Source organism: Streptopelia decaocto, assembly GCF_964273445.1.
Source record: "Streptopelia decaocto genome assembly, chromosome: 2".
Lineage (NCBI taxonomy): Eukaryota > Metazoa > Chordata > Aves > Columbiformes > Columbidae > Streptopelia > Streptopelia decaocto.
This window is the reverse complement of record NC_138655.1, coordinates 49,392,402-49,420,156: the sequence shown is the minus strand read 5'-3', so window position 1 is coordinate 49,420,156 and position 27,755 is coordinate 49,392,402. Positions and strand designations below refer to the sequence as shown.

The 27,755-nt window shown below is 41.2% G+C and overlaps 1 protein-coding gene across 2 annotated transcripts in view; it reads right to left on the bottom strand.

The window, feature by feature from the left end:
* Positions 1-239: 239 nt before the first annotated feature.
* Positions 240-27,755, bottom strand: part of ANKRD29 (ankyrin repeat domain 29) — a gene marked incomplete at both ends in the record, with an annotated part of 28,750 nt that continues 1,234 nt past the window's right edge. Inside the window, 9 exons of one of the 2 annotated variants that reach the window (XM_082045274.1) lie at positions 240-330; positions 1,880-1,978; positions 3,046-3,141; positions 3,609-3,707; positions 9,146-9,244; positions 12,191-12,289; positions 19,169-19,267; positions 21,490-21,588; positions 23,581-23,691. In XM_082045274.1, the coding sequence (XP_081901400.1) occupies positions 247-330; positions 1,880-1,978; positions 3,046-3,141; positions 3,609-3,707; positions 9,146-9,244; positions 12,191-12,289; positions 19,169-19,267; positions 21,490-21,588; positions 23,581-23,691 (885 nt within the window). The remainder of the gene's footprint in view (positions 331-1,879; positions 1,979-3,045; positions 3,142-3,608; positions 3,708-9,145; positions 9,245-12,190; positions 12,290-19,168; positions 19,268-21,489; positions 21,589-23,580; positions 23,692-27,755) is intronic. The other variant, XM_082045275.1, reaches the window with a different exon arrangement.

Genomic DNA, 27,755 nt, shown 5'->3' with positions numbered 1-27,755 from the left:
AACGCAGCTCCCAGGCCAAACCCTGCTCCCACTGCAGTCTTTCTGTGCTCAGCAATGCCAGGCGGAGGCCCCAGCGCGTGGTAACCCCATGACAAGGGCCTTGTGTGTTCGGGGAGCATGTGCTGGAGAGGCTGATCAGTTCTGCAAACTGTTCCAACAAGCCCTTCTCGGGCAACTGTCAGGGTTTACTGTCATGCTACTGTGGTCAGGGCACATCTCTGTCAAACTAGTTTGCTACAGACTGCATTAGCTTTTCCTTTGCTTTTCCTTCATGCGGAGAAGTCGGAGGATGCGTTCATTTTTTGTTAGTTCTGCTGGCAGTTCATTTGCCTGGAACAAGAAAACATTGAGGTTAGCAGAAATGGATATTTCCAAAACATGGTTTAAAAGCCTTATGCTCTAAAGAAGATGGCACTAGGCATAATAATGATGTGTTCATTCCGTTGTTTTCTATGCCACTGTTGGGATACCTTAAGAAATCACCTTTCAGTGTGCAAGTCTAACTTAAGTCTTCAAAATAATCCCAGCATGGGATTTGAGTGGTCAGCTTATTCTGTGCTGACAGTCCAGGCTAAACGGTGTATCCCTTGGGCTGCCTATGCTTCTGCCCCAGAAGTAAGAGAGAACATAGCAGCTGATTTTTAGGGGAGATGAGGCAGGTCTTTAAGTGCCAAAGTCCATGAAAATCCAAACTTTAATTGCTATGTCAGTGCTATTCCGTAGGACTGGCAATAGAACATCAGAGTTTGGTCTTCTGCATTTATTGTACACAATTTTGATAACATGAAGCATTTATAATGAACCTACTTCTGAAAATCAGTAATTTTGTCCTGCAAATGTACTCTTGTGCACGTTATTATAAAAAAAAAAAAAAACAACCTCAGTAGAAGAGGTTACAGCCACAGACTTTCTTATGTTGCACGCCCTCCTGCTGTAAATCACCATTAGTAGCAGAAGAATCTTGCACATTTTTTGGGTTAATATCAAAACAAAATGCCTGTAAGTGTGAATTACTGTGTGAGTGGCGTAAACTCTGCTGCCATCAGGTGGAACGATACATAAATAACAGGCGCAGGTCTTGTATTAAAGGACTGAAACATTTAGAAGGTTCCTGCTGCATTACTTGTGTTACAGACTTTCATCCACCCAGTCATAAACAAGAAGTAAATACCAAACCACTCATTCACAGCTTAACAAACCCAGACAGATGTCAAATACTAGTGGCAAATAGTTCATAAACACAATTCAGATGAAGACATTTTCATGGAAATTATCAAATGTGTAACGTTAAACAATTTACAGAATAAAACCAGGACAAGTTTTCGCACAAAAGTTTCTGTTATAAAAATAATGTGAATCTAGTTCAAGAAACTAACGTATTTACAGTAAGATATTGGAAAGATGCATGTAATTTGGGATATTTTTTTGTAGCAGCAATATGCTGAATTCTAGTCATGTTTTCATATCAAAGGCACCCAGATAACACATTTTGCCTACTTACCCATCTGTATGGAGTTATTAGTACAAATTATGATTTATCAAAACAGTAACAGATTATTGTTTCCCTAAAATACAACCTAGCTAACCCATGACTAGTGGACAATTTAATCTGTGACTCTTGAGTGAGTGAGTGGTTTAGTTATTCTCAGATTGATGTAATTTGGCAAGAACCAGCATCACCAGTGGCACTGCCTCGCACCCTTATAGATGGCTGTATACAGAAACACATGGGCCAAGCGATGGTGCTTCAGGAGAGGATCAAGAGGCAACCACAGACCAACACAGAAACATGGGCTGCCACCGCCACCACGGCACACAGGGCTCCATTGCTCGTCTCTCCCCAGGTGCTCCACACCAGGGACGGTGTTCCAGGATGTACCTTGTTCCTCAGGCACGGGTCAGCTCCAGCTTCAAGGAGCAGTGCCACTGTCCTCGCGTTGCCGCTCAGGACGGCTGCGTGGAGAGCAGAGGTCCCATTCTAGAAAATACCATGGGAGACATTTGTAGCATGCATGGGAAGAAATCAAAAGGCACTGAAACACAAATGTTTGCAAACAAACCTACAAACCAGAAAGAAGTAACATGGAAGAGGTTAGGTCACCAAAGGTATAGGGTCTGATTTAGACAGGGCGCTAGCAGGTGAGTGGGCTGTGAAGGAGGTGATTTTAAATGCTTTAATAAAAATAAGAGTCAAGTTCACTTCACCACAGCAATATTTCCTTTTAAAAATTACCCTTGTCCATAGATTAGAGGTGAAATGAACACAGCACTTGCTTCTGCCTGGCAAAATCAGCCATTAGCAAGTGAAACAGAAGCACAAGCAGTAATGGAAACCATCTGTGCATTTTATCTTCTTTCTCTGATGATTAATGGTCTCAATGTCAGACAGCTGAATGGTGATATTTTATGGCTGACTTTTTGTTTGTGGCTGCAAACTGACAGTTCAAATAGGCGTGGAAGCTATTTCATACTTGCAATTATCAAGTAAGTTAATGCCGCCTGGATTTTCAAGTACATAAAAATGACAATTAGTTGCATGCACAGAAGCTATCAAAGTATGTGATTTATAGGCACATAAAATTAGATCAGCCTGTAAAAAGCACCCTCCAAATATCTGTTACTTTTCAAGTCATTTTTTGAATTAAGAGGAAAACAAAATCACATAGAGACCCTGCTCAGAACAGATCTCTTAGAATACTATTTTTCTGGCTAAATGCAATATTGGACAGGGTAGAATTCTAGAAGCTGAACCATTGACAGCAGTCCATTTACAGTAGAAATAAAATCAGATGACAAAAAGCAGGAGAATTTTTTTTATGACACAATGTGCTTTCCCCTTCCACAATCAAACTCACAATTTTGTTTGAAAAGATTAGTTTGTGTGTGGCATTAAAGACTAAATAAGATAATTTCATTTTTCTATTGACTTTTTTGGGCTCAAGCTCCTTATTATCTTCCACTGGTACAGCCATAAATGCCAGATCTTTCATCAGACCCTTTGCCTTCTGGAGTTTCTGCCTAAAACCTGTGTGTTTCACTACTAACCTTCAGCAGGCCAAGCGTGGGAGAGAATTTCAGCAACTCCTCTATCACATTGTTGTACCCTTTAATGGCAGCCTTCAGTAAAGCAGTTGTACCATCCTTTAAAAGAGAGAGGAAGGTCAGTTCAGGTTTTACCAATGCTTTACCTGTATTCCTCTTGGCTGGAAGGAAACGCCAGCTCTCCCCCACGCCTCTGAGAGGAAAGTGTCCTCTGTTCATCGTCTTTGAGGAGACACTTCCACAACTTACGCTGCGGCTTTGAGGGCATCTGGAGGATTGTTACTCTGGCAGGTGAAAACTTCAGAGTGAAATGAAGCAGTGACACAATATAGCACTTTTGTCTCTCATTTATATGGACATTTCCATTCCCTTGTTCCAGGAGGTCCTTCCAGGAAGATGTCCCAGACACAAAGGGAAAAAGGGAGCCTATGGTGGGACTTTATGGCCCAGAAAACCGGGCAGACTCTGGGGACACTGGGCATCCATTCAGGCAGATTTGCAGCATAAAAAAAATAAGCTAGGAAGTGTTAAGCTGCAGACAGAGCACAGGACGAGGTGCTACTCACATCCCGTGCAGCGTCTCGCTCAGCTCCCCGGAGCAGCATTACTCGCACCACTTCGCTGTGACCCATCTGTGATGCAATCCACAGGGGAGCCGTACCATCCTGCAAACAAAATGAGACTGCTAATGAGACTACCACATTGAGATCCTATGCTCCCTGGTATTTTACTGCCCAAGTCTGCCTACTGGAATGGACATATTTCAATTCCTCGATTAAATCCCACATCACAGACAGACATACACAGTGTTGCTGCCATGGAGCTCGGTGTATCAAGTCAGAACCGCTCCAGCTGTGGAGTAGAACCACCCTTAGTTGATTTCTCTTGATTAGTCAACCTGAAATGGGCATTACTATATGAACACTTAAAGCCCTCCTTGGCTTCCCAGTTGTGCCTAAAATACATCAGGAAATTTGAAATGTAAAGGCTAATGTTATCCTGCAGAGTCTGAACTCCAGGTAGCTGGATGTGACAGAAGATACAGGCAAATCTCAGCACGCATGAGCAAATTCTGCAAGCGGGTCTCTGTATATATGGAGTGGAAGTTGTTTGCAGAAGCTAAGGAAAAATGCAAGATAATGACCAACTTTCAATGGTTAGTTACATTATCCACCCTGGGGAAATCCAGTAAAAACGTCCTGTGTTACAGTGATGGTAATCCACAAATTTTATCTTCAAGAATTCCTCTAGAAAACAAGGCAATTATTAAGGAATTCAGAGTCAATCCATCTGGTTTGGAAAAATTGTCCTATGCAATCATTATCTGAGCAGAAAACCCCAGATAATAAAATGCACATTCTGAATAAGCTAAACTTTGTGACGGCTTTCCATTCCAAAGCAAAGGGGAACTGAAGCACTAGAAGTATTTCCCACTGCAATTAGAATTTACATTTGTGTCTCTTCCTCTTTTTGCTTTTAAATGGCCTGATTCTCCAGACTACAGGAGGACTCCAGCGGTTATGTGGTGCCAAATTGAGTCTTGTGGGCCTTTAACAAAGGGCTTTGCTTGTAGGGACTTTAACATAAAAGTGAGGCCTCACGTAGCGGGGTGCCGACTTCTGCCTTCAGCACTTGCCAGTTCCCCTCACCACCCCCAGCAGCCTGAAGACTTGTCAGAAAAAAAGGAAGACAAAATATACTGGGGCTTTCAAAAGAGCCTTAATGAGAAGTTTCAGAAGAAAACAACTTTTTGCTTTAAGTATTTCCACCCTGATCAAAGAAGCAATCTCTCTCCTCAGTGCCAACTGAAGATTCATATGACTTGCTCATGCAATCCAAAAAAAACATTGTTGAAACAGTTCTCTGCGTTCTGTGGGCTAGTGACTTAATCCTGCGGAAGAAACAGAAAAGTTATTTCTTCCTTTGATATAACATTCTGGGCTTCCCTTTTTCTGATTCTGAGAAAGAACGAATACACATCCTGAACTCTTCAGTCTTCTCAAATGGTGAGGAACAGGATCTTTTCCCACTCTTCTATAATTTCTCTATAAATTAACTCATTGAATAAGTGGCTGACCTCATTCTAGTATATATCCTGTTAATACAGTGAGTGTTCTCTGTGATTCAGAAATAACAAAGGCTCTCTTGTATACAGTGTATGTGATGTTAGCCTCATGGCAAAAACCGTTCCTTTCCAGTTTATAGTGTTTTCCCTACCACTAAGTTGACACTTCATATTTTTTCTATTCTTCTCCCACCAGAGGGCTCTAGAAAATAGCAATAGGGATGCTGAAAAAGCCTATAAAACTTGGAAACTATCCAAGAGCTGCTTACACAATTTAATCTGCATGAAAATCCAATGCTGTGTAAATCCACGCTTCTATTTACACAACAAGTGCATGCACAAGCACAGCATGGGGAACATAGCGGCTTTCTTTTATTCACAGTGAAGTTTATGAGAACAACTCTTATTTTCAGGTATAAATGGAAAGGAAAAGAAGAAAATACACGTGTTGGCTAACGTCACTATTACCATTAGCTTTCCTTAGTGGTATTACTGTTAGACATCATCTTCAGTATATCATTTATAGGCTAGAGGCAAAAAGACATTGTGAGAAAGAGTGACTGTCTTGGAGGGCTTAGTCTGAAGAGAAGAAAGGTGATGAAATTGATAGTAGGCTCACATTGACTATTGTCAGCTTCTCTCATGCAAACAGCACCTAACTGGCAGGTTTATGCCAACAAGTATAAAATTTATATGGTGTAGGTGAGATTTTTTGTTGGTGTTCGGTTCAAAAGAGACATTACATTGTACTAAGAGGCCATATGAGAATTCTGGTGTAAACAGGTATTAGATGAGTCAAGAAGAAAGTGAGAATAGGAAAAGAAGCAATTCAGAAACTACTTTACTATTCTTGTCCTCCTGGCCACTCAACACGCTGTAGACCACTACATCCCTAGAACAATGTTAAATATGTTTTTAAGCTGTGCTTATTTCCATATTGATTGCAGTTTAATAAATATGATTTATATCTTATTTTGTCCAGCAGTTCCAAACATACTCTGACCAAAATTTCTGATGTTGTTTCTCTCACTCATTAACTAAAACTTCACTTTGGAGCTTTGAATCTCAATATTTGCTGGTGGCTTGGAGTGTTGTAAAGGGCCAGATTAGGTTGGGAAGTGAGATACCCCTTGAATTCCCAGTAAGGACATTCAGGGACAGGGAGCCCCTAGTTTCAGGCTACTCAATGTCATCTCCTTCACTGTTCTGCCCATGAGTCCACACGCACCACTACACTAGCTGAATTCTTGCTAATAAGAAATTGCTTGCTTGTCTGAAGTCTATACTCTATAGACGTTTACTGGCTTACAGATATGTGTGACTGCATAGCGTGTGTTAAGAAAAAAAAATTTTCAGAGTATTTTGAATCTGCTTAGCCAGTTAGACTAAAGCCTGCTGGGACACAGGCTGCCAAAACAGAGTGTAAAACTCTGGCAAATAACCTTCTTGCTTTGTTTTTGAGTTGGAGAAGCAAAGAAACGTCTCCTGCACCAGGCTTCAGACTCTGTCTAGACGAAAAGATGACAAAAGAATTCCTGCCTGGCTCCACAATGTCAGAAAGAACAGAAGGCGGCTAAAAACCAAGAGAAATGACATTGCCAGGGAAGAAACTTTCCAGGAAGCTCTGCTATTCAGTCTTGTGAGAGCTGAGCTGAGGGGCCTGCACATGGGCAGCCAGCACCATCTGAGGTGCTCTGCGGTGACAGGAGCATCCCAGTGGGACCGGGAGATGGGGCACAAGACCACAGGGGAACTGGTACCCACTGCAGCAGCAGCGGGAGACACACAAGACAGAAGCACATGCTCAGGCACATGAACTAAGACCCCAAATTCACAAAACAGAGAGGAAAACTTGGATACCATGAGGAAGGAGAAGCAGGAACTCACACCTGGCACTCTGCAGCCCTATATTTGATGTTACATTGCTTAGAAAAGTTGCCCACAGCAGTGAGAGCAGTGTGGTTTGTGACTGACAGTACGATTCATCTGGCATCGAAACTGCCGCATCTACAGCTGCATTCCTCATGACCAACATGCCACCTTTGAACAAAGTACAAATCTGTTTGTTAGCAAGAAAGAGTCTGAAGTCCACCCAACCATTACTTTACTAATTAAACAGTAAAAATGTTCCATTTGTTAAGGAAATGTTTCAGGTTACAGTGGGCCCAAATACAAATGCCACGGACTTATCCAGGCATAATCTTAGCAGGGATCAGAGGTACCCTAAAGCAAAGTAAGCCCATACTGCCAGATATGAAACAGAGCCAGGAGGAACAGTCACACAGAGTAAAGTCTTCGACTCAACTAAGATTTAAAAATGCCTCATGAAACATTGTGTTGTAGAGATTGGATTAGAGAGCTAAAAAAAATGTTTTCAGGAAGAATTAGATGGGGTATTACATTTGTGGTTAGGAGAATACATTTTTTATGGCAACATAGTGAAGCTAAATCTAAGGCACCCCAACCTTATTTTGACCCGTTCAAAAGGCATTAATGCATACCTTGGTCTATCCTTCTACATTTATCTTTTAGACTGTGTTAATTAACAGCTTTTAATAGCATTTCTTAATTTTGATGTTGGGAGACAGTGTGGAGGCAGCATGGGAGCAGCTCAAGCATAGTCCAGGGAGTCGCTGCCAGCACAACTTTGGTGCTGGAGAGGTAGGAGAAGAGGCAGCAGGAAAACTACTTTACTTTGGGCACATAAAATGCTAATTCAATTCTCTGCAGACCTATAGATGCAGCATAAGTCATTGTCCTGGTTTTGTTAAAAACAAGTTTCTCTTTTAGTGATTTTGCCTGTCAGCTAAAGCTTCATATTAGCTGCATTTTCCTGGAGGACCAGACACATGTTTTGGTAAACATAGCAATGGAATGCAAACTTATTGATAAGCACAGAGAAACAAGTGACCAAGAAACTGACCAGCTGTGTATAACATTCCATTCACGTGAATACTTCATATAAAAGTGGGAGATCACGAGGATCTCGTCCTTTCCCTTTTTTCCTTTTCCCTTTTCCCTTCTGCTTATGGCTGACATTAGGAGAGGATCTTGCTAGTCGTCCCTGCGAACTGAGGCCTAGTGAGAGACTGAATCCAGCTCCGGTTGGCTGCAGAGTCCAGTCCAGGACTTTGGTTGCCAGCTCTGCAGTTGCTGAGACTTTCAAGATTGGTTTTGTATATTTTGTATTATTTTCTCTATTCTTATGAGTAACATTAGTAAAACATCTTTAATTTTTTCCAACTCTCTTCTCTCTGTCCTTCTTTCCCTCCCGATCACCTGTCCTGAGTGGGAAGGGGGGAGAGCGAGGGGAAAAAGGGGGAAGTGGGGGGGAGAGGAGCTTAACAATACATCTGCCAGGGTTTTAGGGTCACCCCGCAATCTAAACTCTCGACAGTCATATAGATCAATCACTGCTGCCAGGCTATGATTTGTCAGGCTTTTTGGTGTAGATGAAAGGAAACACTGAAAATACCTGGCAAAGCTTGTCACATGCCACATTGTCCACTGTTATAATTCACATTCATTTGCTCTTGCTTGCTGATTTTTCACTTGCTGCAGTCAGTGATCACAGCCACCTGGCAGACATCCCTGACTGATTGCAAGGACAAGACCTTGTCCCATCAATTTAAAATGTGCAGTGAAGAGGCAAGACAGGTACCTTGCCTGCAGGGTTTCAGCAGACCACAGGGGAGGCTCTCCCAAAGCAGGCAAAGATTCCTGGGAAGCTTTGTCTCTAACCAGATGTTTCTAAGTGCTGAGAGCAAAGGTAGCTTTGCAGCTCACACATCTAGCTACTCAAAGCAGCATCTAAGTGTGCTATTTAACCCCTGATTTTAGAGTCAAGAAACTGCTAACCAGTTAAGAAATCCTTTTTAGGAAACCATGAGAGCTTTTATATACATACGTGATGCGTGCTTACATATCCCTCAGTTAGTTTAACACCTAGGAAATCTCTCTCATCCAGTGTTAATTTTTCATAACTGTAAAATTTAGTAATTAGACCCCGTCTCTTCCCTGAAGTGTTGTTAAGCTTACCTGCCGTGGCTGGTTAACCTTTGCTCCTGATGAAAGCAGCAGTCGGATGACATCCAGATAGCCTCCTTGTGCTGCCAGGAAAATTGCAGACGCTCCATCCTAAGAACAAATACATCTAGCTTACACTGTTTTGCAGTTATGTCATTTTTTCCGTACAGAACCAAACCAAACTGAATCAAGTTCCCCTTTTTAAGCCATCATGCAGTGTAACAGCACATATATAGCCAAGGTCCAGAAATAATTACCAAAATCCAAACTCCAGTTCATAACAAACTATGGCAACATTTTAATTCAGCATGAGCAAGTACTGTCTCCCATCATATACCAAACCGAGCATTAAATCCTGGGTCTGGAATACTAAGAGTCTAGTTCATCCAGGCATTGATCTACATAACAAGAAATCCATTCCTATAGAGAAAAATATCTTTATTTTGGTTAATTTAGCCCTTACATGTTCATGCCGAATTGTTCTGTTACATAAAAATACATGGTGGAAACATGTTTTGCAGAACCAGAGACTCCAGCAGACTTCAGAGACCAGACTTCAGCCCTTTAGGCTGAAGGAGTAAGTACTGTGCAACACTATTGTGCCACCCCAGCAACTACTGTGTCACTCTGGCACATCCTGTAGAAGAGACTTCACCTGTAATATAATCACGTAAAAGTAGAACACGCGAGACAGAGTATCTCATAGTCCTATCAGAAACCAGCATTTTCCTGCAAAAGGCTTGAGAAAGAAATGAACAACAATAGGATTTTTTTTTCTCAACATGTCTTTCATGTGCAGGTGTTCTCAGCATTTGACTTCACATAAGCTTTTTCCTTAGGTAAAATATTTAAAAATCATATTTCATTAATTTTTTTTTTGGATGAACAAATTTCAAATAGCATTTGAATCTGTCCAACCAACTGGAAGTGGAACCCTGCGCTGAGAGTGGGACAGGTGTTTACCCATCCTATATCCACAGTGCTCAGCACAGAGCATGCTGGGGCAAGTTTTCCTAGGAGGGAAGGCTCTTTTAGTTTAAATAGAGACTTGAATGAACCCCTTCACCCCACCTCAGGTGTATAAGTACACATCTTCCAACCAATTTATGCATAATGCTTATTACAAAATACAGAGCATGTTAGTGGAAGCCTAATGTTGTTGACATATCGCTATGTTGGGACCGAATGCTGTTGTCTGCCTGGAGATACTGCTTTGCTACTCTTCTTCCTGCAAAACTCAGCACAGGCCTAGAGAAGCATGAGCTGAATATAGTGCCCCAGGGACCCAATTTAAAATGTTTGACCTTGGTTTCAAGACAAATGTCCTGGTAAACATGAGAGGTGTTTGTTAGCACTACAAATGCATACCCCTGGGCCCTCTGAGGGGCTGCTTTCTTTGGCTGCTATACGAATACATGAAATAGTGTGATGGTATAAGGACCTTTGCAGGCTTCCTCCAGAGACAGGGGTAGTGAGAACACTTCCATTTAGAAAGTAAACAAGGCTGTGTAATAATAAAGAAGCTCTTCATTGTAGCATCAATCAAGATGGAGAACCTTGGGCTCCCTAACATTTAAAAAAATAATTATTCATTTTTTTGAACTTGATTTGAATTGATGCTGTAATGAGAAAGCTGTTTTGAAGATATTTCTGCAAGAAACACAGTTTAGTTAGGATATCCTGTATTCTTCTCTTCTACCCCTCACATGAGTCAATTTAAGACTAAAACATCTATCTTGATGGTTTTGGGATGACTACCCAAATGCATGCTCAAAATCCTGCTCATTTGTTCCCTTGCCAGTGCAACTGCCAGCCAGATACTGCTTTGCAAAAAGCAGCTCGGTGATGTCTCACAAAAGCAGCCAGGTGAACGCCTGTTTTCAAAAGATTGTATACTTATTAAACAGCTGTTTCTGACTAGGTTTGTTCAATGTCTGTGAGCAATAAAAATACATCTCAAAATCCAATTGCAAATATTTCTGATTTCCAGGAGATACAATAAGGAAGCTATTTTACTGCCTTCACTTCTAGGTAATTGTCTGCAGGTGTGGCAGCGTGGCTATTTTTAAATGGAGTGGTAAACCCTGGGATTACCATGCAGAGGTATGAATCACTGCCCTGAGATTAGAAAGGCAATCACTATTTGTGCAGCAGTGAGGGTGGGACACCCTTCTTTATAAATGCAGGGTGAGGGCAGCACAAAAGAGAGGACCCCCTGTGAAACCAGCCCCTAGCATGCTGGTGGCTTCTGTGTTCACCACTCCTTGGCTCCCATGTACGCTCGTAGGACCTAAGAGTGTGATGGCATCCTGCAGAGCCAAACCCCATGGGAATGGTGGAAAAAACCCATATATCCTCTTTATCAGCCCTGAGTGCCCTGGGGTAGGAAGGAACGATTGGAGGTGGAGGAAAAATCTGCCACTCATTTCTGTTGAAGGCTGAAAAGCTCAACTTATTTGTGTTTCTTTTGGAGTAAATTAAATCCAGGGCTTCATTTGCTCAATCTGGCTTTATGGAAGTCTGGTAAACAACATCAGTTCAGCCATTTTAACCATTCTTTGCCCAAAGCACTGACAAGCTAGAGATGCACAAATATCAGATAACATCATTTTAACCAATATTTTAAAAATATTTTAAAGATATTTAAAGATTTTAACTTTTACTACTCTTTCTGGTAGAAAACTGATGAAGTAATTCTCTAGAACTTTATAACTAGTAACTCTTCTGTTTGCAATGCAAATCATGGTAGAACACAACATGGTCTTTTCTTCAAGTCTAACAGCACAAACCTGATCCAGATTGGGTACATATCCTTCACACAGATAATGAACCAAGAGGCAGCTAAATCACAGTTTCTGATTTTGTGCTACTTCTCCCAGAATTACGAAAAGCAGACGGTTAACAAAATTCACATCTTAAAAAAGTAGAGTACTATAAAGCCACAACATTTGGCAAATGCTTCTCTGTGCTTGAGCCAGAGTAGCCACTGTTGTCCAACCAACAGCACATTTGTTCCACCACAAGTGTTGTCAATATTATTTGTATCAAATAACTCACATAAAGTTGATCATGAATGTTGGCGCCATGCTTCAACAGAGTTTCCACTACTTTTGCATGCCCATATTGACAAGCAGCTAGAAGAGCAGTACCTCCATCCTGTGAAAAAGCAAAGAATGGGCACAGCCAGGTGAGAGGGCAGGTGCTGGACTGAACATCACCATAAAAAAAAGCAAATTTTAAGCATTTTCAGAATTTGGCTCATAGCAGTCCCGTGGTGACTGGCTACTGAATCTTTCATAATTTTAATACCAAGTCTTGCCACATAAGTCTTTAAACTTGGCCCTGTCACTATGAAAAGTTTTCTCCTGAGTATTTTTAGTGAGGGATAGGAAGCAAGAAAATTTGACTTTATGTTCCTTAGCTTCTGCCTTCCCACTAGAAGCTTTGTTCCCTTCACAGCTCCAAGCTCCTCCATGTTTCTTCCCTTTACAGCCAAATCCCCCACCCCTAGCAAGCTCTTCCACCTACTGAAGGACAGCACGCCTTTCCCCTGCTCAAAAGCCTACGGATCATCTACCCTTCTTTGGGCAGAACCTCATGCCCTATCACGTCCTGCCTCTCACCTCTTGATTGTTGGCCTGAGAAGAGTAGGAAGCATGCTAGCTAACTGTGGAAGTGTGCATCAGACCAGACCCATGACCACCATTGAAGGCCCCATTACTTCAGCTGAAGAAGTGATCCCTGCAGGTAGAAGCAATCCCAGGCAGTTAAAGTTGCTGCACATCACCACTAAAGGAAGATCTAGGCACATGCATCAAGTCCTGGTTGCAGATCTGCTCCCTTGGGAGCTGGCTTAGAAGGAGAACACCTCAATGTTGCTGGCAATTGACTCCAAGCCAGCTGAAACAACTAAGACAGCAAATATGAGTCTTGCCATCTTGTTCAATGCACCATGCCTCACTCAAAAATTGCCATTATTTCTGACACTGATACAGAGAGGAAGTTCTCATCTTCTGCCTGAGATGGCACCGTGCCATCATGCAAGGATGATGCACACCACAAGTCATCCACACCCGAGGTCTTCTCTCTCCTTCCCTGCCTTCTCCCAGTCTCATTCCCATCCTTCGTAAGATAAGCTATCTAAAGCATTTCAGATAAATTATTTCTAAAGCTGTTTTTAATGTGGGCAAGAGACTGTGTTTTCCCTCAGCCTTGTCCTCTGAAACAGCTCCAAATTTTGTCTGAAATTTTCCACACAGACAGATATCCACCAGGGAAGTTACAGTCTGAAAGCCCAAACCAGTGTTTTATAATGGGAAGTGTCAATCAAATTTATTAATCTGTGGTGCTATCTCATGCCTATAATAACCTCATGAAAACTCAAGCTCTGACATGACTGAACTAACCCACAGGGACTGTCTATAGCTACTCTGAAAACCTCATATTCACGCTTCCTCCCTGCAACACTGAAAAGCAAACAAGACCTGAGTGTCAGCAAAGTCACAGATGTGAAGCTGTTATGTGACAATCTATGAATTCCATATTAATTCTGGATTGAGTAAATATAGTGTGTAATCCGGTCAGTAGAGTTAAGTTACTTTATAGCTACAATGAGTCATTGGAGTTTCCTGTCAATTTAAACTACCCTAATTTAATAGGAACTGCTGTAACAAAACACAAAAGCAACCACAATGGTTTCTGGATTAAAAACCACCTTATACACACTTAAAAGACAATGGCAAAAGCTAATAACTTCATTAAACGTATTTCCTGTCTCCAGCTGAAAGCCCCTTTTGCTGAGTAGTGAGTTGCCAGATGAAAAGGCTACAAACAAAAAACAGAGACATTTTTAAAGGCTCTTTCCCTGAAGGAAATTGAGAGAGAAAGGTTAGCGCCTTAAGAAGAGAAACTGTGCTATGCAGATTGGAGGTCCTCTGCAGAGAGGCAGGGAAGGATCAGCTATAGGAAACTTAATAATATTGAGGATTCCTATGTGAAGGGTAAATAGGCATGCTCAGTTATCTGCATATGGGAATAGTTTGCTTATTCCTTTATGGTCTGGTTTTTGTTTTCTAAAATTCTTGTGTTCTCCACAAACCCCTGTTATTTTTAAGAAGATTGTTTGCTTATTAATATAATTTCTGGAGGGAATCAAATGGCAAATCCCAAGTAAAAGACAGGCCTGCAAAGCCAAGCACAGTTAGCATAGCAGAGCTGGTGCCCAGCACTCTGAGTACAGCTGCATGATCCCACCTTGGGAGATGTCACAGCTTGAGGTTTAAGAAGGGAGACACTTCTTACAGGATATATGTCTCAAATTGGGGATCCTGACCAAGTGTTCGGTTGAATCCAATGAACAGTTTTAATTGATACTTTTTTTTTTGAAGGACACATTTCCAAAATAAAACATTTAGTTCTTCCAGACTAGAGTGACCAAGTTTCCTAGATCACCCTGATCAGAGTCCAGGGAACAGAAAAAAAAAACTGGGTAGTTCCCAGTTCCAGCTGCCTACCCTCAATCAAGTATTTACTGGGTCAGAAAGAACTGGCTGACAACTCCTTGGATCAAAGATTTGGTTCCTGATCGGTAAGACAACTGGGCTCTAAGACCTGCTCTACTGCATGTCTCCTGTGAAGTTGAATGCATTCAAAAGAAGAGACTGAGGTTCATTTGAATGCTCTGATAAAGAGATAGGCCTTGCTGTAAGAAAGGGAACTTGGGACAAGACACCTTTTCCACTGACAAGACTATGCGGTAAGACAGCACTCAGTTAAATGGAGAAATTGTCAAACAGCGTGAAGGTCCATGGTTTCTTAGGAGGGGAAAACTCAGCCCCACTCACGCTTATTGAGCTTTCATTTTGCTTTCTCTTAGACTTTCTTCACTTTTTGCCAGCACAAGAGCCTTTCCTCCAGTCTAGCTGCAGACGACAATGTTTTACATGCTATTGGGAAGGCAGATGAGTTATGGGGGAACAAAAAAAAGTAAATGTCAGAATTTAAAAATCCCTTTCAGTCATGTCATTCCCTCTTTTTGGCTTCAGCTGAGATGAGTAAAATGCTGAAGCTCTTGGAAATTCTGAGCAGGGCAACAAGTGAGGGCAGGGACACGTGAACAAGCACAGACATGGTATGAATTTTGGGCTCGTCCTGTGCAGGGGACAGGAGCTGGACTCTATGATCCTTGTGGGTCCCTTCCAACTCAGGACATTCTATTATTTGAGTACAATGGCCCTTCCCCAGTGGGTGGGATGCCAACAGTGGGGCTGACAGAGGGCATATCCCTTGGGTTTATTTCTTGCTCATATCCTGTTCTCCTGACGCTATATTATAATAGCTTCTATTAATCCTTCACTGCAAACCCTTCCCACACACCAAGAACACATAGAAGCCAGTTCTCTCAGCTACGTCTGCAATTCTTCCTCTGAAACCTTTTTTTCTTATCCCCACAGTGTATCCTCCCCACTGACGGCACATACAGCAGCTGCCAATCTCCCATGTAAGCGTTTGGAACAGCAGCATCCAATACACACTACCTGGTGTAGACTTCTCAGTCTATTTGCCTACCTCTTCCTTCATTGTCTGAATGTAGCTTAGAATTACATGGTGTTTTATCATCTCTGAAATATGCTACAAGGGAGGGGAACTGATCTTCTGCAGTCACTACCTGCAGTAAAACAGCCTCTGACATATCATTTGACCAGCAGCATTGCTCAGAAAACATGCCACTGTGCAAACCCTTTTAAGAACCTACATGTTTAAGCCTAAGAGTAACAAAAAACAACGTTTCAACTTATGATGCATACTTCTAGGGATGTCAGACTGTGACAATGCAGAAAAATATTATAGAATAATATGTATGTTATAATATATATAAAATAACCTTCAATACTTATTCTCTTTACAACATCAGCAATTATTGCTAATTACTTTATTACACTGTTTTAGAATGTTTGCTTTGCCTGCTGTAGTGGATATCAACTCTAATGATACAGGGGGTAATAAGAACTGAATGCCTATATTAAGATAGTTCTCCACCACTCTCATATATGAGTAACAAATGTAGTAATTACAATTTACAGAGAGATACATGAAAAAGAAAGTGTTGCCTTTGCATCTCCTTGCTTTAAAGTCTCTGTTTCTTGGGATACATTCAGTTTATTTTCTTATTTCAATTCCATGCCTTAATTTATAAAAAAAAGTTGTTTGTAAATTGATTAAATTTTCAGTGTCCTTTAAAAACAGCTATATCTTTCCCACCTCTGCTCCCAGCTGAGTGCCTTAATCAGAAAATGCTTTATCTCTGACCTGAAAAGGCACGTGTTGTCAACTATGTTGTTTCTGGGGTTTAGGGAGGATAGAGAAGCCTGTTATCTTAGTCACCTGTTAACAAAGCAATGGTTTGATGGAATAATTCCAAGTTATGAAAACCATATTATTATATAAAAAACCTGAACTGATACAAAAGCACATTAGAAGGCCAATGGAAGATGAATACTAATGCAGTACGTTCTTAGTGGTGCCATCTGCTCAGGTACACACTGTGGCACAAAGTACAAGCTGATTTCCCAGCCAGCCTCAGTCTAAAAATATGGTGGTTTAACCAAAGCCCAGTCTGGAAGCTGTAAGCGTTTGGATTCCTGTGTGTAAATCCTAATTTCAGAAGAAGAGCTGCAGTCCCCAGGTAAGGAATGAATGAAAGAACGAACATGGCAGTTTCCAAAATTAATGATGAATCTAGCAAAGTCCTCATACTACTATTCAGAGAGAGCATGTCCTTTCAGCAAAGCATGCATGGACATGATAACTAGCCTTGGCTTTTTAAACCAGTGTTGGATTAATTTTACCTCAACTGTCCTTTGTTCAGTTTTTAAGAGCCTTTTCAGGCACTATAGCTTGTGTCATACTATGAATGCTGAAGTGACTGATACACCTCTTCAAGAGGTAATGAGAAACAGGGAGTCCTTGAGCAAGCACATTTGATGCTGCTGGAAAATAGCCTCACATACACATTGCACACCAGTTTGTCATGTTATGTTCCGTGGGAACTGATGCTGTCTTGTGGCCAGCTCGACTGGAAGTGACAGAAAACTGTGACCTGGAGAAGAACAATCTGCAGCGTAAAAGATACTTGGGACTGGCACATTAGCCCAGTCAGGTCTGAATTCAGAAGAGGCAGGCAGGAATATGGGAGCTGGGAATAAAGTTTCAAGGTGGCGAACAGTAGAACTCAATCTTGCATTTGTCCAAGGATGGAAGCTATTAGGAGCAGCTAAATGCAGGAATATTTTCTTGTCATTTAGATATTTACTCCCTTTCATCTGCCCTAGTGACTCACATAAATATATTTTGCATCTTCATAAGAGACCATATATTGTCATGTAGGATCAGACAATTTCAAGCCTGCTGTTCATCTTCTGGGTCAAGTCTCAGCCTTGTCACAAACTCCTAGTTCACAGGCTGTGGAAAGGTTTGATGAAAATGTAACTCTCTCTCTAGACAAAATAAGGTAGTCAGCCTCTGTCTTCCCTCCTTACCAAGTTTCCTGCATTCACTGCTTTCCCTCCCTCTGCAAAAACACTGCCCAGTTTCATGCTGAGCTGCAGTGAGTAATCCAGGCTTCTCCTATGCCTGGGACACCATTGGTCCTTCATCATGGATTTATGGCCTTTTTATAGGCCAGGTGACTCAGAGGACAGTGTAAGTAAGTTTGCTTGCCCAGTGTAAGATCCTTCTGAATCTTGCCATCTCTCACCTATTCCCTGAAATAAAAAACTGAGAAGCAATCCTTATTTCAATGTGCAGCTTCTCCCAGCAGCTCTGTCCCACATGACATTATCCAGCACTTCAAAATGCAGCCATTGCATTTAGCACTGCAACCTCCTACATTGCCAAGTTCCACACCTGCACTCCATGTTGTATTAAACAGCCATAATTTCATTTTTGATTTTACATTTTTTGATTGCTGCTGTGGTCAGAGAGTTGCTTACCACTAGCATGGCTTTCTGGTGTACCAGAATCCTACTGTGTGGGCATGTGTGAACTCCAGCCACAAAACCTCAGGATTTTTAGTTCCTGGAACATAAGGAGCTGAGTCTCTGATGCTCCATCAGTTCCCTTAGTATTTAAAGCCTATATTTCCAGGAACTCAGGAAAGCAGGTATGGGTTGAGCAAGTAATTCAAATCACAGACTAGAACGCCTTGAAAATGTGGTTGTTGTGGGGTAAGGAATTATTCCTTCTTCTTCAAACACATCGCTATGGAGCCCAGAGTCAGTGACTGGCAAGTGTCTTCCCCAAATTATGGGAATGCTCCAAAATGTGGCCAGCATGCCAAAGGTAAGAATATTTAATGAAAATCTGGTGCTTTTGGTTCTATTTGCTGAAAGCAGAAGTGCTAGTACGGCCTTGGGCAAAAAAACTGAGTTTATGTACTGCTGTCAGTGATGAACTGCTCTTCTTAATGCTGTTCACCCCGTGAGGGGTGATGAACCAAACCCAGGCTCTGCTGTCTGCTTTTGACTCTTCTAAGAAGATTTTGAAAAAGGACCTGCCTGAACAAAGGAACAGAAGCCCCGAGGTACATTTAATCTTCTTGTCAAAGACAGGTAAATGGGAATTTAGGGGAGACTGAAGCCATTATACTCTTACGTCTCCGAAGGGTGGAATGCAGAGACATCTCAATGTAGACAAAATTTCAGTCTATACAAGTGAAGTACATATAAGCCTAAAACACGGTACTACCTAACACATACAAAAAGACCCTTGCTTCTTGTATTGGAGGATAGCTAGAGAGGAAAGACTGATATCAGTATCAACAGACTGATATTTGATGAACTTATGCCATTAAGTCTAGGTAGTAAAAGCTAGTAGTTAATACTTTCACAATACGTTGCATTACTCATATTACTCAGAAAATGTTGAAGTGAGAAACTAATTTTATCATCTTCCTGCTGCCATGTTGTGTTTAAATAGGAAAAACCAGCCCTGATTGTCAGAATGTATCAGCATGCAAAAATATACCCATCATCTTACTTTATTCTTAAATTCAGTGGAGGCTCCAAATTCGAAGAGAAACTTCACTACATCATTGTGGCCTTGCTGTGCAGCAAAGAACAGAGAAGTTGCACCTGACTGTAAGGAAAAAATGGATTAAAAACCCCCAAACATGTAACACACTTGACTGAAGTACACACATTTCAAATTAAAAAGTACAATCAGTTGAATATCAGCTGAAAAGACATGATGATTTTGAGAACTCCAGAGGACACTAGGTATCTTAGGTCACTTTTCTTCCCATTGCACTGAGAAATCCATCCAGCATCATACATTTGAGTAAAACGCAAGTTTCACAAAGGGCTTCTGCACAGAGTTTCTAATATAGACCTCTCAGGATTAACTCACTTCTATGCAGTCACCAGACAGAGAAACAATCCCAGAGTGAGAAAAGTCTTGCCCAACAGAGGAAGAGCCAATTTAAAAACAACCCCTATTCCACCTGCTGCTACAACCTGAGACAAATAGGATTTGGGTCAGGGTGTAAAAAGACCTGGGAGGTAGTTATTTAGTACAGCAGAGCTCCACCTTGCTGCACTCTCCGCTGACAAAATGTGACTGCTGTTGGCATAAGTCATCCTGGTCTCCTGGAGCAGCAGCTCCCCATCCAGCCAAGCAGCCTTCAAGAAACTGTAACCAGCCCTGCAAATTCTGCTTTCCCTTAACCTCACTAAAGAGTGGAAACCCCATATTTTATACTAGTTGTATAAGGTACTGTCATTGACATGTGAGTAAACAAGCACCCAGAAATGAAAATGTGAGATTTTAATGGCTGGACAGGGGGAAGGAGAGGGGGGGAAGGAGAGGGGGGGAAGGAGAGGGGGGGAAGGAGAGGGGGGGAAGGAGAGGGGGGGAAGGAGAGGGGGGGAAGGAGAGGGGGGGAAGGAGAGGGGGGGAAGGAGAAATTCACTCCAGTGCCCAAAGTCTTTAAAATAGCACATGGTCCCTTGAGACCATTTCAGAGGCCCCTCTCCCAGACATATTTAGGGGACTCCCACTTCCCCAAGCTTCATAACAACTTCAGAGTACATGAGCACTGGTTTGAGTATGCAGATTTCATTTCAGAACAGTGTTATTGGTCTTTGGGGCTTAAACTCATCTGTTTTGCATTCTCTCTGCACCAGAGTGATCCTGGAGGATTTAAATGTTTCTCTTTTTATTGGCTTGCTGAATCAGTATGTTCTGAGCAATACACAAGACCAGCTCCATAAAACTGTTCTCAACTTTTCCTTTTTTTGCTGCTTTTCAAGCAGTGTTTACCTAAGGGAAGGGACATGTTTAAATACATGTTTTTCTGGAACAGGACCCCACTGAAAGACATTGACAGTCATGGTTAGAGCAAGTTTAGGCCAGTAAGTGCAAAGACATTTATATCATCAAACATAGCATTCACTGACTAAGTAACTTGCAGATGTCAACATGAGATTAATGCTCTAGTTCCAGGTAACCAAGGAAAGTAAGAAACATTTGCTTGTGTTGTTAAAGTGATGAACACTCTCTTGCCCTGTGCTGCATGCTGCCATCCAGTGTTACTGCACGCCATCCTTACACTGCCCTTCTCCCTGGACCAGTACAACTGGCTTGTCCCAGAGCAATCCTGCTCTCTGTGTAGCCAGTACACAGACCAGAGTGGCTGCAGGTACTCCTTACAATCATTTGCGCGAAGTATGGGGGGAAGGCACTTTCCCAAAACTAGCCACTGATGTTGTCCCCTCCACAAGCAAGCATGTCATGGTGTGAGAGATGCCTTGAACACAAAGCAGAGATGCAGGGAAGGGTTAGAGTGCTGAAGCTCTGTGATTGTTAGAGGTGACTTGGCTCAGACTAGGAGACAGAAGCTCCAATGCATACCAAGTCAAAATAATCCTCATGCTGGCAATGATATCCGCTCCATTTTTAAGACCAGACTCTGCAAATCAAAAGGTAAAGGACTTCTCCTTATCGTTTATACCATCCAGAGAGCTACAAATTACTGTGCCAATAAGTAAAGCTGCAGATATATAAAACGTGCAACTCTGGGGGGCTACATCTCAGATGGAACTGCCCTCACCAACCAGATGTGCTGGAAATGTTCGATAAATTCTTTACAAATGTACCTCTGTCACCTCATTTTCTATTATAAACTCCAGACATCTGATTCCTTGGTGCTCTCAGGAGAGCAGACTCTGTTCATACATGCACTGCATAGCAAATGACAAATAAACAATTGGCAAAAAACAACATGCAACACTTTTTTTAGTATTTGTAATAAATCAATGGTCACTTAATCAGTCCCTGTTTGAATGCACAACTTCTCCTACCTCTCTCTGCAGATTGATATCTGCTCCTTGCAACACCAATTCCCGTACACAGTCTACGTGACCATAGTAAGACGCTACCATCAGAGCTGTTGTGCCAAGCTGGGAGTAAGGAAAAAAATAAGTCAGTACATTCAACAGACACCTCCAGCAATGAATGAGGCTGTCTGGAAGAGACAGCACATATTCTGAAAAGCTGACGGAAGCTTATGATCATTGAAAAACTTGCTATCATTTAAAACCTACTGTCAAGAACACTTTGCAAATAAGCAGTTAGCAGGTGTTAAAGCAAAAACATTACAGATTTGCCTGCAGTGCTGAGGCCTGACCATTCAACAAATACGTACGCAATGACTTCATCTTATTGTCCCAAAATAAGTGCAACAAGAATAACAATATTTTTTTTGTTTATACACAGCATTTTTATCAGACAATCCCAAAGATATTTGCATCATTTCCAGAAGAATAACCTTAGACACAGTGACTGAGTGACTCAGCTGAGTCACTTTATTCTGAGTCATAGTCAAGAGTAAGGTCCAGGTGATTTGAATACTAATTCATTATCCAAATGATGAGAGCAAACTCACTCTGGGATTCTTCACACTATAGGAGAGAACTTTCCATACCAGAACTTCACATTTGAGTTCCCTCAGTAGACCATAAGCTCACTGCTCTAGTGAATCTAGTAAGGTTTAGGTGATATGTATGTGGTGCATGGACAATGCATGGAAACCACATGCATAAGGATGAAATTCTTCCTTCTAAAACATTCACACACACCAGTTCAATTTAAAGAAGAAATGTGTGATATTATCAAAAAGAAGCATGCAGCCTTAATTGCATGAAAATATTTTACTCTAGAGAATGTCTATGTCTGATATAATTAATGTCAGGATATTTTATAGTGCATCGAAAAAATATTTTGAGAAAAAATGAGCAGTAGTGGACCTTATTTCTTCACATCAATCTCTATTCCATTTACTTCATGCCCCATCTGAACATCCTTCCCTTCCTGTCAGAATGACAGTCACAGATCAGTTCCAGAACAACTGCAGGTCAAATACTTGCCTACAGGGCAAAAATGGAATGAAAATGAAAAAAATAGGTTAAAGTCAATGGGCTTAGAAAATCTCTTGCATTTTGAAGGTATTCAAAGTGAGAGAAGCTTTGGGAAACCCATGTTTCAGGTCGGAAGTGGTACTAATACAGTTCAAAACAGGCACGACTCCCAGTAAGTCAGTTCCAACACTAAACAAAAGCAATCTAGGAACTTCTCAACCTCACTTTTCCCTTACTCTTTGCCATGGCTTAGTATAATCAAGTATCTCTCCATATGTTGGAGGCAGAATAGCAAGGCATATCCATTATGTGTGTTTTCAACCCATTTATAACCTCAAACTAACTTCAATCCATGCCAACTACAGTAAGGAAATTCCCATGAAATCCCAGGCTCCTCTTTGCTTGGCAGTCTCACTGTGCCTTCATGCTGGTGCCAAGTCCAGGAGGTACTGGGGGCAGGAGAAAGAAGTTAGGAGGCCAGCAGTTCTGACAGCACCACTGGGTGTAGGGCATTGCATACCACACAGGACGGAAATGGCTGCACGTCAGATGGAAACTTCTACATTACATTGTCTACATGGAAACTGTGGTCCAGGTTTTTTTGGTTGGTTGTTTTTGTTTTTGTTTTTTTTTTTTAATAATTATGAGGAGCTCTGCTAGCTGACAGAATCATTGCTACCTGGGCCTGTTCCAGTCGGTTCTTCAATGTGATCTATTACTACAATGACTTTTTCTTGAAAAGAGAAGCCTGAGGTGCTAAAATCTGTGTTTCTAATGTCAGCACCACAAATAACTGTGTAAGCGCATTTTTGAGTTCTGGCAGATTCCTGACCTCTTGCCACCGATGTAAATCATCACACTATTTTATCTTGACTATCGAGCTTGCTTCCTGACAAAAGAAGATTTTAAATCATCCCTAAGTACCATAAGACTCTCAAAAGTCTCATGTTAGATCCCTGCCACACCCTTGGTGCAGCAGGCTATAGAAAATGATGTAAAATCAGGGCTGTGGGTGTAGGTGCATTGTGCGCATACGCTGTCTTTGCAGTCCACATCTACTCGCCCACTGTTCAGCAGCAGCTGGAGAAGAGCCAGGTTTCCTTTTCTTGCAGCCCAAAATGCAGCATTGGCGAGTGGTGTTTCTTTCTGGTGAAAAAAAAGAAAATAAAAAAGGCAGAAATAGAACACTTTAGAAGATGCCATTGGACAAACACACATGCAAATTCTGCATTCAAGCCAGGCAAGTTTCAGTTTAGTGTGCTATTCTTTCAAAACCAGGGCATGGAAGAGAAGCTAATTTAATTTCTTTGTGCAATTAAAGAGACTGGTCTCCCTGTGCTACCTCATGTTGTTTCAGGTGTCCCCTGTGTCCATGGCAGCCTGTGTCTCTCAGCTTGCTCTGTAATGAGAGATGATGACGCTAGTCCAGATCCACAGGGGAACATCACAGGAAACAATGTGCTAACTGGTACCTGTATTATCTGCTTCTGTGGTGGGGCTGAGCACAGTTAGAGAGGCTGAATCATCCTGTTGACGTGTCCTGCTGCAGGACATCCTCCTGGCTTTCAAGTTAAGTCTCTGCCATCTCCTTCTTTTCTGCATATAAAGTCCTAATACAGGAAAAGTACTGCTTATTCATCTCACATACTGTTTGGTCTGCCTCTTCCCTGGAATTAACATCTTGTAATTGTGGGCATATCTCCTGGGTGATGGTAGGAATAAAAAAAAGAAAAAAAAAAAAAAAGGCTAAAATCTTGCTGTTCAAAGACTTATGGATTCTTTTACTATATATGCAAGGCAATATATAAGGCAAAATTGGGAAACTCTGAAATCTAGATAACACAGGCTACTCTTAAATAGTAATCTAGTAATCTTTTGAGGTTTTCTTAGTCCTAGAAAAAATGTCGCAGTGTGACTTCTCCTGAATAGGAGCAAATTATCACTGGCCCAGCATAGGAGTAGGACAGTAGAAAAGAACCAAACCATAGACTTTGCTCCTGACCGCCCTGTCTGATCCATGCAGGCAGTTGCCAAAATGCTGCCCTGACCCGTAAGTGCTGCAATGGGTGAAGTGCAGAGGAGAAAAAATGCTGTGATGGCAATGGTATGTAGCCTAGAGAAGGCTCATGCTGCTGATTTTTAATAAGATCCCAAACCACCAACAGTTCAGTAAAGCATCTTTTCACTGATAGACATCTTAGACCAAAACAGTGTCAAAAATACCTGGGAGCCTTGCTCTGCAGAGAATCCTGCCTTCAGGATAATACAGAGAGAGTGCAGAATACATTTAACAGTCAACCATTCTGCTTCAGAAAATGTCATACAGATTTCCCCATGTCTAAATGTCAATGTGCACGTGTAGTGTGGTAGAGAATCAGGACTGAAAGGTTTTATGGTAATACTTAAAATTAACACATAGAGCAGAGTTTAAATTGCTTCCTTCACTGTCAGACAGGGAATTAATCTCACAGAAACCAGCAGATGCAAGACCAATCTTGTGTGAATCTCTCCCAGATCTGTCTCACTGAACACTTTCCATTGGTTGTTTGTTTAATACGCACGGGTTAAAAAACTGGCAGCTGTTTGAAACAAGAGAAGTTTCAACCATTCAGTGAATTATAAGACACTTCCTATAAACTGATAGTGATATTTCTTGTATGAGCACACACAAGGACAGGAACCTGAAAAATTTAGCAAGCACGATAGGCTAAATTCTGATCTTTCTGTTATAGCTAATTCATTTTCCCTGGTGAATCTGTAGATAACTCTTGATCAGAGTAGAGGTAGTAGTTTATACCCTTCTTGCTGGCAACACAGCAGTGTTTTCCTACCTTTTTCCTTACAACCACTAAAATTTTATTTAAAAGCAAACAAATAACCTAAACACACAGAGGCCCATGTTGCCCTTTTTGTTCTGATTTATTAGGCAGAGATTTATTTATAGAGCTGGTAGTTAGGAATATTGTCTTATTGTCTTTATTATTATGCTATTCAGTGGAAAGCTATTCCAAAAGAATGATATTTAGACCTTACAGAATGAGAAATTGAATACCTTACCTTTTATTGTCTCAGTCTATCCCTTAAAGTTTTAGGAAGCTTTGGGATATGGCAAGATATCCATACAGAGCAAGGTTTATTTCATGCAGCCTGGTTTTCATTATGAGGGCACAGTAACAATGTGAATGCATCTTATTATGCCTACCATACAACAACTCCTTTATCGATTGGGTAGACAGGAACCTGAAACCATATTCAGGAACTCTTTACTTGCTTTCATCAGTTTACATAAGGAGAGAACTAAGTTGCCAGTGTTAACCTAGTCTGGAAGTAGAAGCCCAAAGTCTTTAGCCTTTTTGCCCCCTGTAATTCCTACAGTAGCTCTGCAGCAAAGTTGTCCTCATATTTTGGATCAGACCCAAGGAATGGAAGAATTCTCCAGTGCATCAAGGACGCAAAGTCAGGTTTTTCCCAGAGGTGCTTTTGACCCAATTTGGAATGACTGCTCTCGGTACTTGTACTTCCCCTCACGCCTCCACGTTACTAGGGATTCCTTGTATAAAAGTAGAGTATACAGCACACTCAGAGCATCAACCATGTAGTGATTAGAGTAAGAAAACTAACACAAATCTGAGCTATCTACCTGCTAAAATGAATGGAATGTGCAAAATAATTCAGATGGTCTGGGCACCCTACAAGGACAGCCTCAAGGAGTACCATGTGGCAATTTCTCTTCTGCTTTCAAAACAAGGATTTATAACATTGTGTTCTTCATTTTCAGGTGGAACCAGCAATACTGACATTACTGGTAGGTGAAGTACAAGATACTACTTTGGGATTAATAATCTGATTAATTCAATATTTTTTGAGCAATAAATGGGTTTTAAACCACAGGATATGACATAAGGCTTGACTGCTGTTGTTCAGTTATGAATTCAATCCTGTCTCATCAGATACTTCTTAGGGAGAAGTAATATTGAATTTTAAGAGATTAACTGGATACGATTTTCAAATCATTCTTATTACAAAGCTAGTCTGATCCTAAAAACTCCTTAAAATAAACAACTGACCCTCAGCACAGACAGTCAGGGAAGAGAATGCAGTAAATGTTCAAAAGTGACTAGCTAATAGCTTTGGTGAAAATGACACGTTTCATTATGACATTTGCTGCAGCATCAGCAAATTTCAGGATGTAATTTACTCCATTTCATTAAGAGCTCTGAAGCATTATTTCAAACTCTGGCAGTGCTATTCATTTTAATTGTTTGTATGCTCTTACAAGAGCCCAAAGATGAAAAGTTGGCATTATATTCATGCTGTATTGACATCAAGAAAAATACTTATTAAAAACTTGTCTAGAGGAAAATATATCTTATAAATCTGACAAGACCATTTCTGTGCAGGAATACAGAAAAAATAAAATGTGATAATGTATCTGTATGTGTCATTTTAGGAATATTGGGGGGGAAACTATAATTTAAATGCTATGATTAGCAGCTCCTGCTCCCTGCCCCACGTTTGCTTTGCTGTTTGCAGAGAAGGGGCAGGTCACAGTGGGGTAACAGCTGAGGAGGAAGAGCGTAGTTCTTGAACAGAGATCTTGAAGATTAAAGAAAAGAGGCAATAGGCAAAGAGAAAGAAAAGAGAGAAGAAAAAGAACACTGGCCTGGCAGCTGGTTCCTTGTACTGCCGAAATAGAAGAAAGTTCACTTTTCTTTCTCAATTTCCAAACCAGTCCTAATGGAAAGGAGGAACTGAGTAAAAAGTTTTAAGAAGAAGAACTAGAAATCGTGATCAAGCTTAATATGATGGAAAATGTTAGTGGGACTTTGGAGGATAGTGAGAGAACTTTATTAGATAGGTATACATACTACACAAAGGATCTTGATAAAAAAGAAAGGTAGTTCAAGATGTAAATGTAAGCTTAGACACGCAAAAGCTGGTAGGAGAAGAGAGGATATTCATGTTTATAGACAGTGAGAAAGATGAATTCTTCCTCACGGGCAAGTAGGATAATAAGATAGAAAACATGAATAGACAGTGGCAGAGATTATATGAATCCAAGATAAGTACACAGTCTTCTGAGGGAAAAGAGAAAATGCCAAGCAAAAAGACAGAGAGAAGAGAGTCAAAGCAGAGGGAGGTGGGGGCTGCATTTCTCCAGAGGGAGAAGGAGCAGGTAGTGAGCTACCTCAACCAGCAGTACCTGAGGG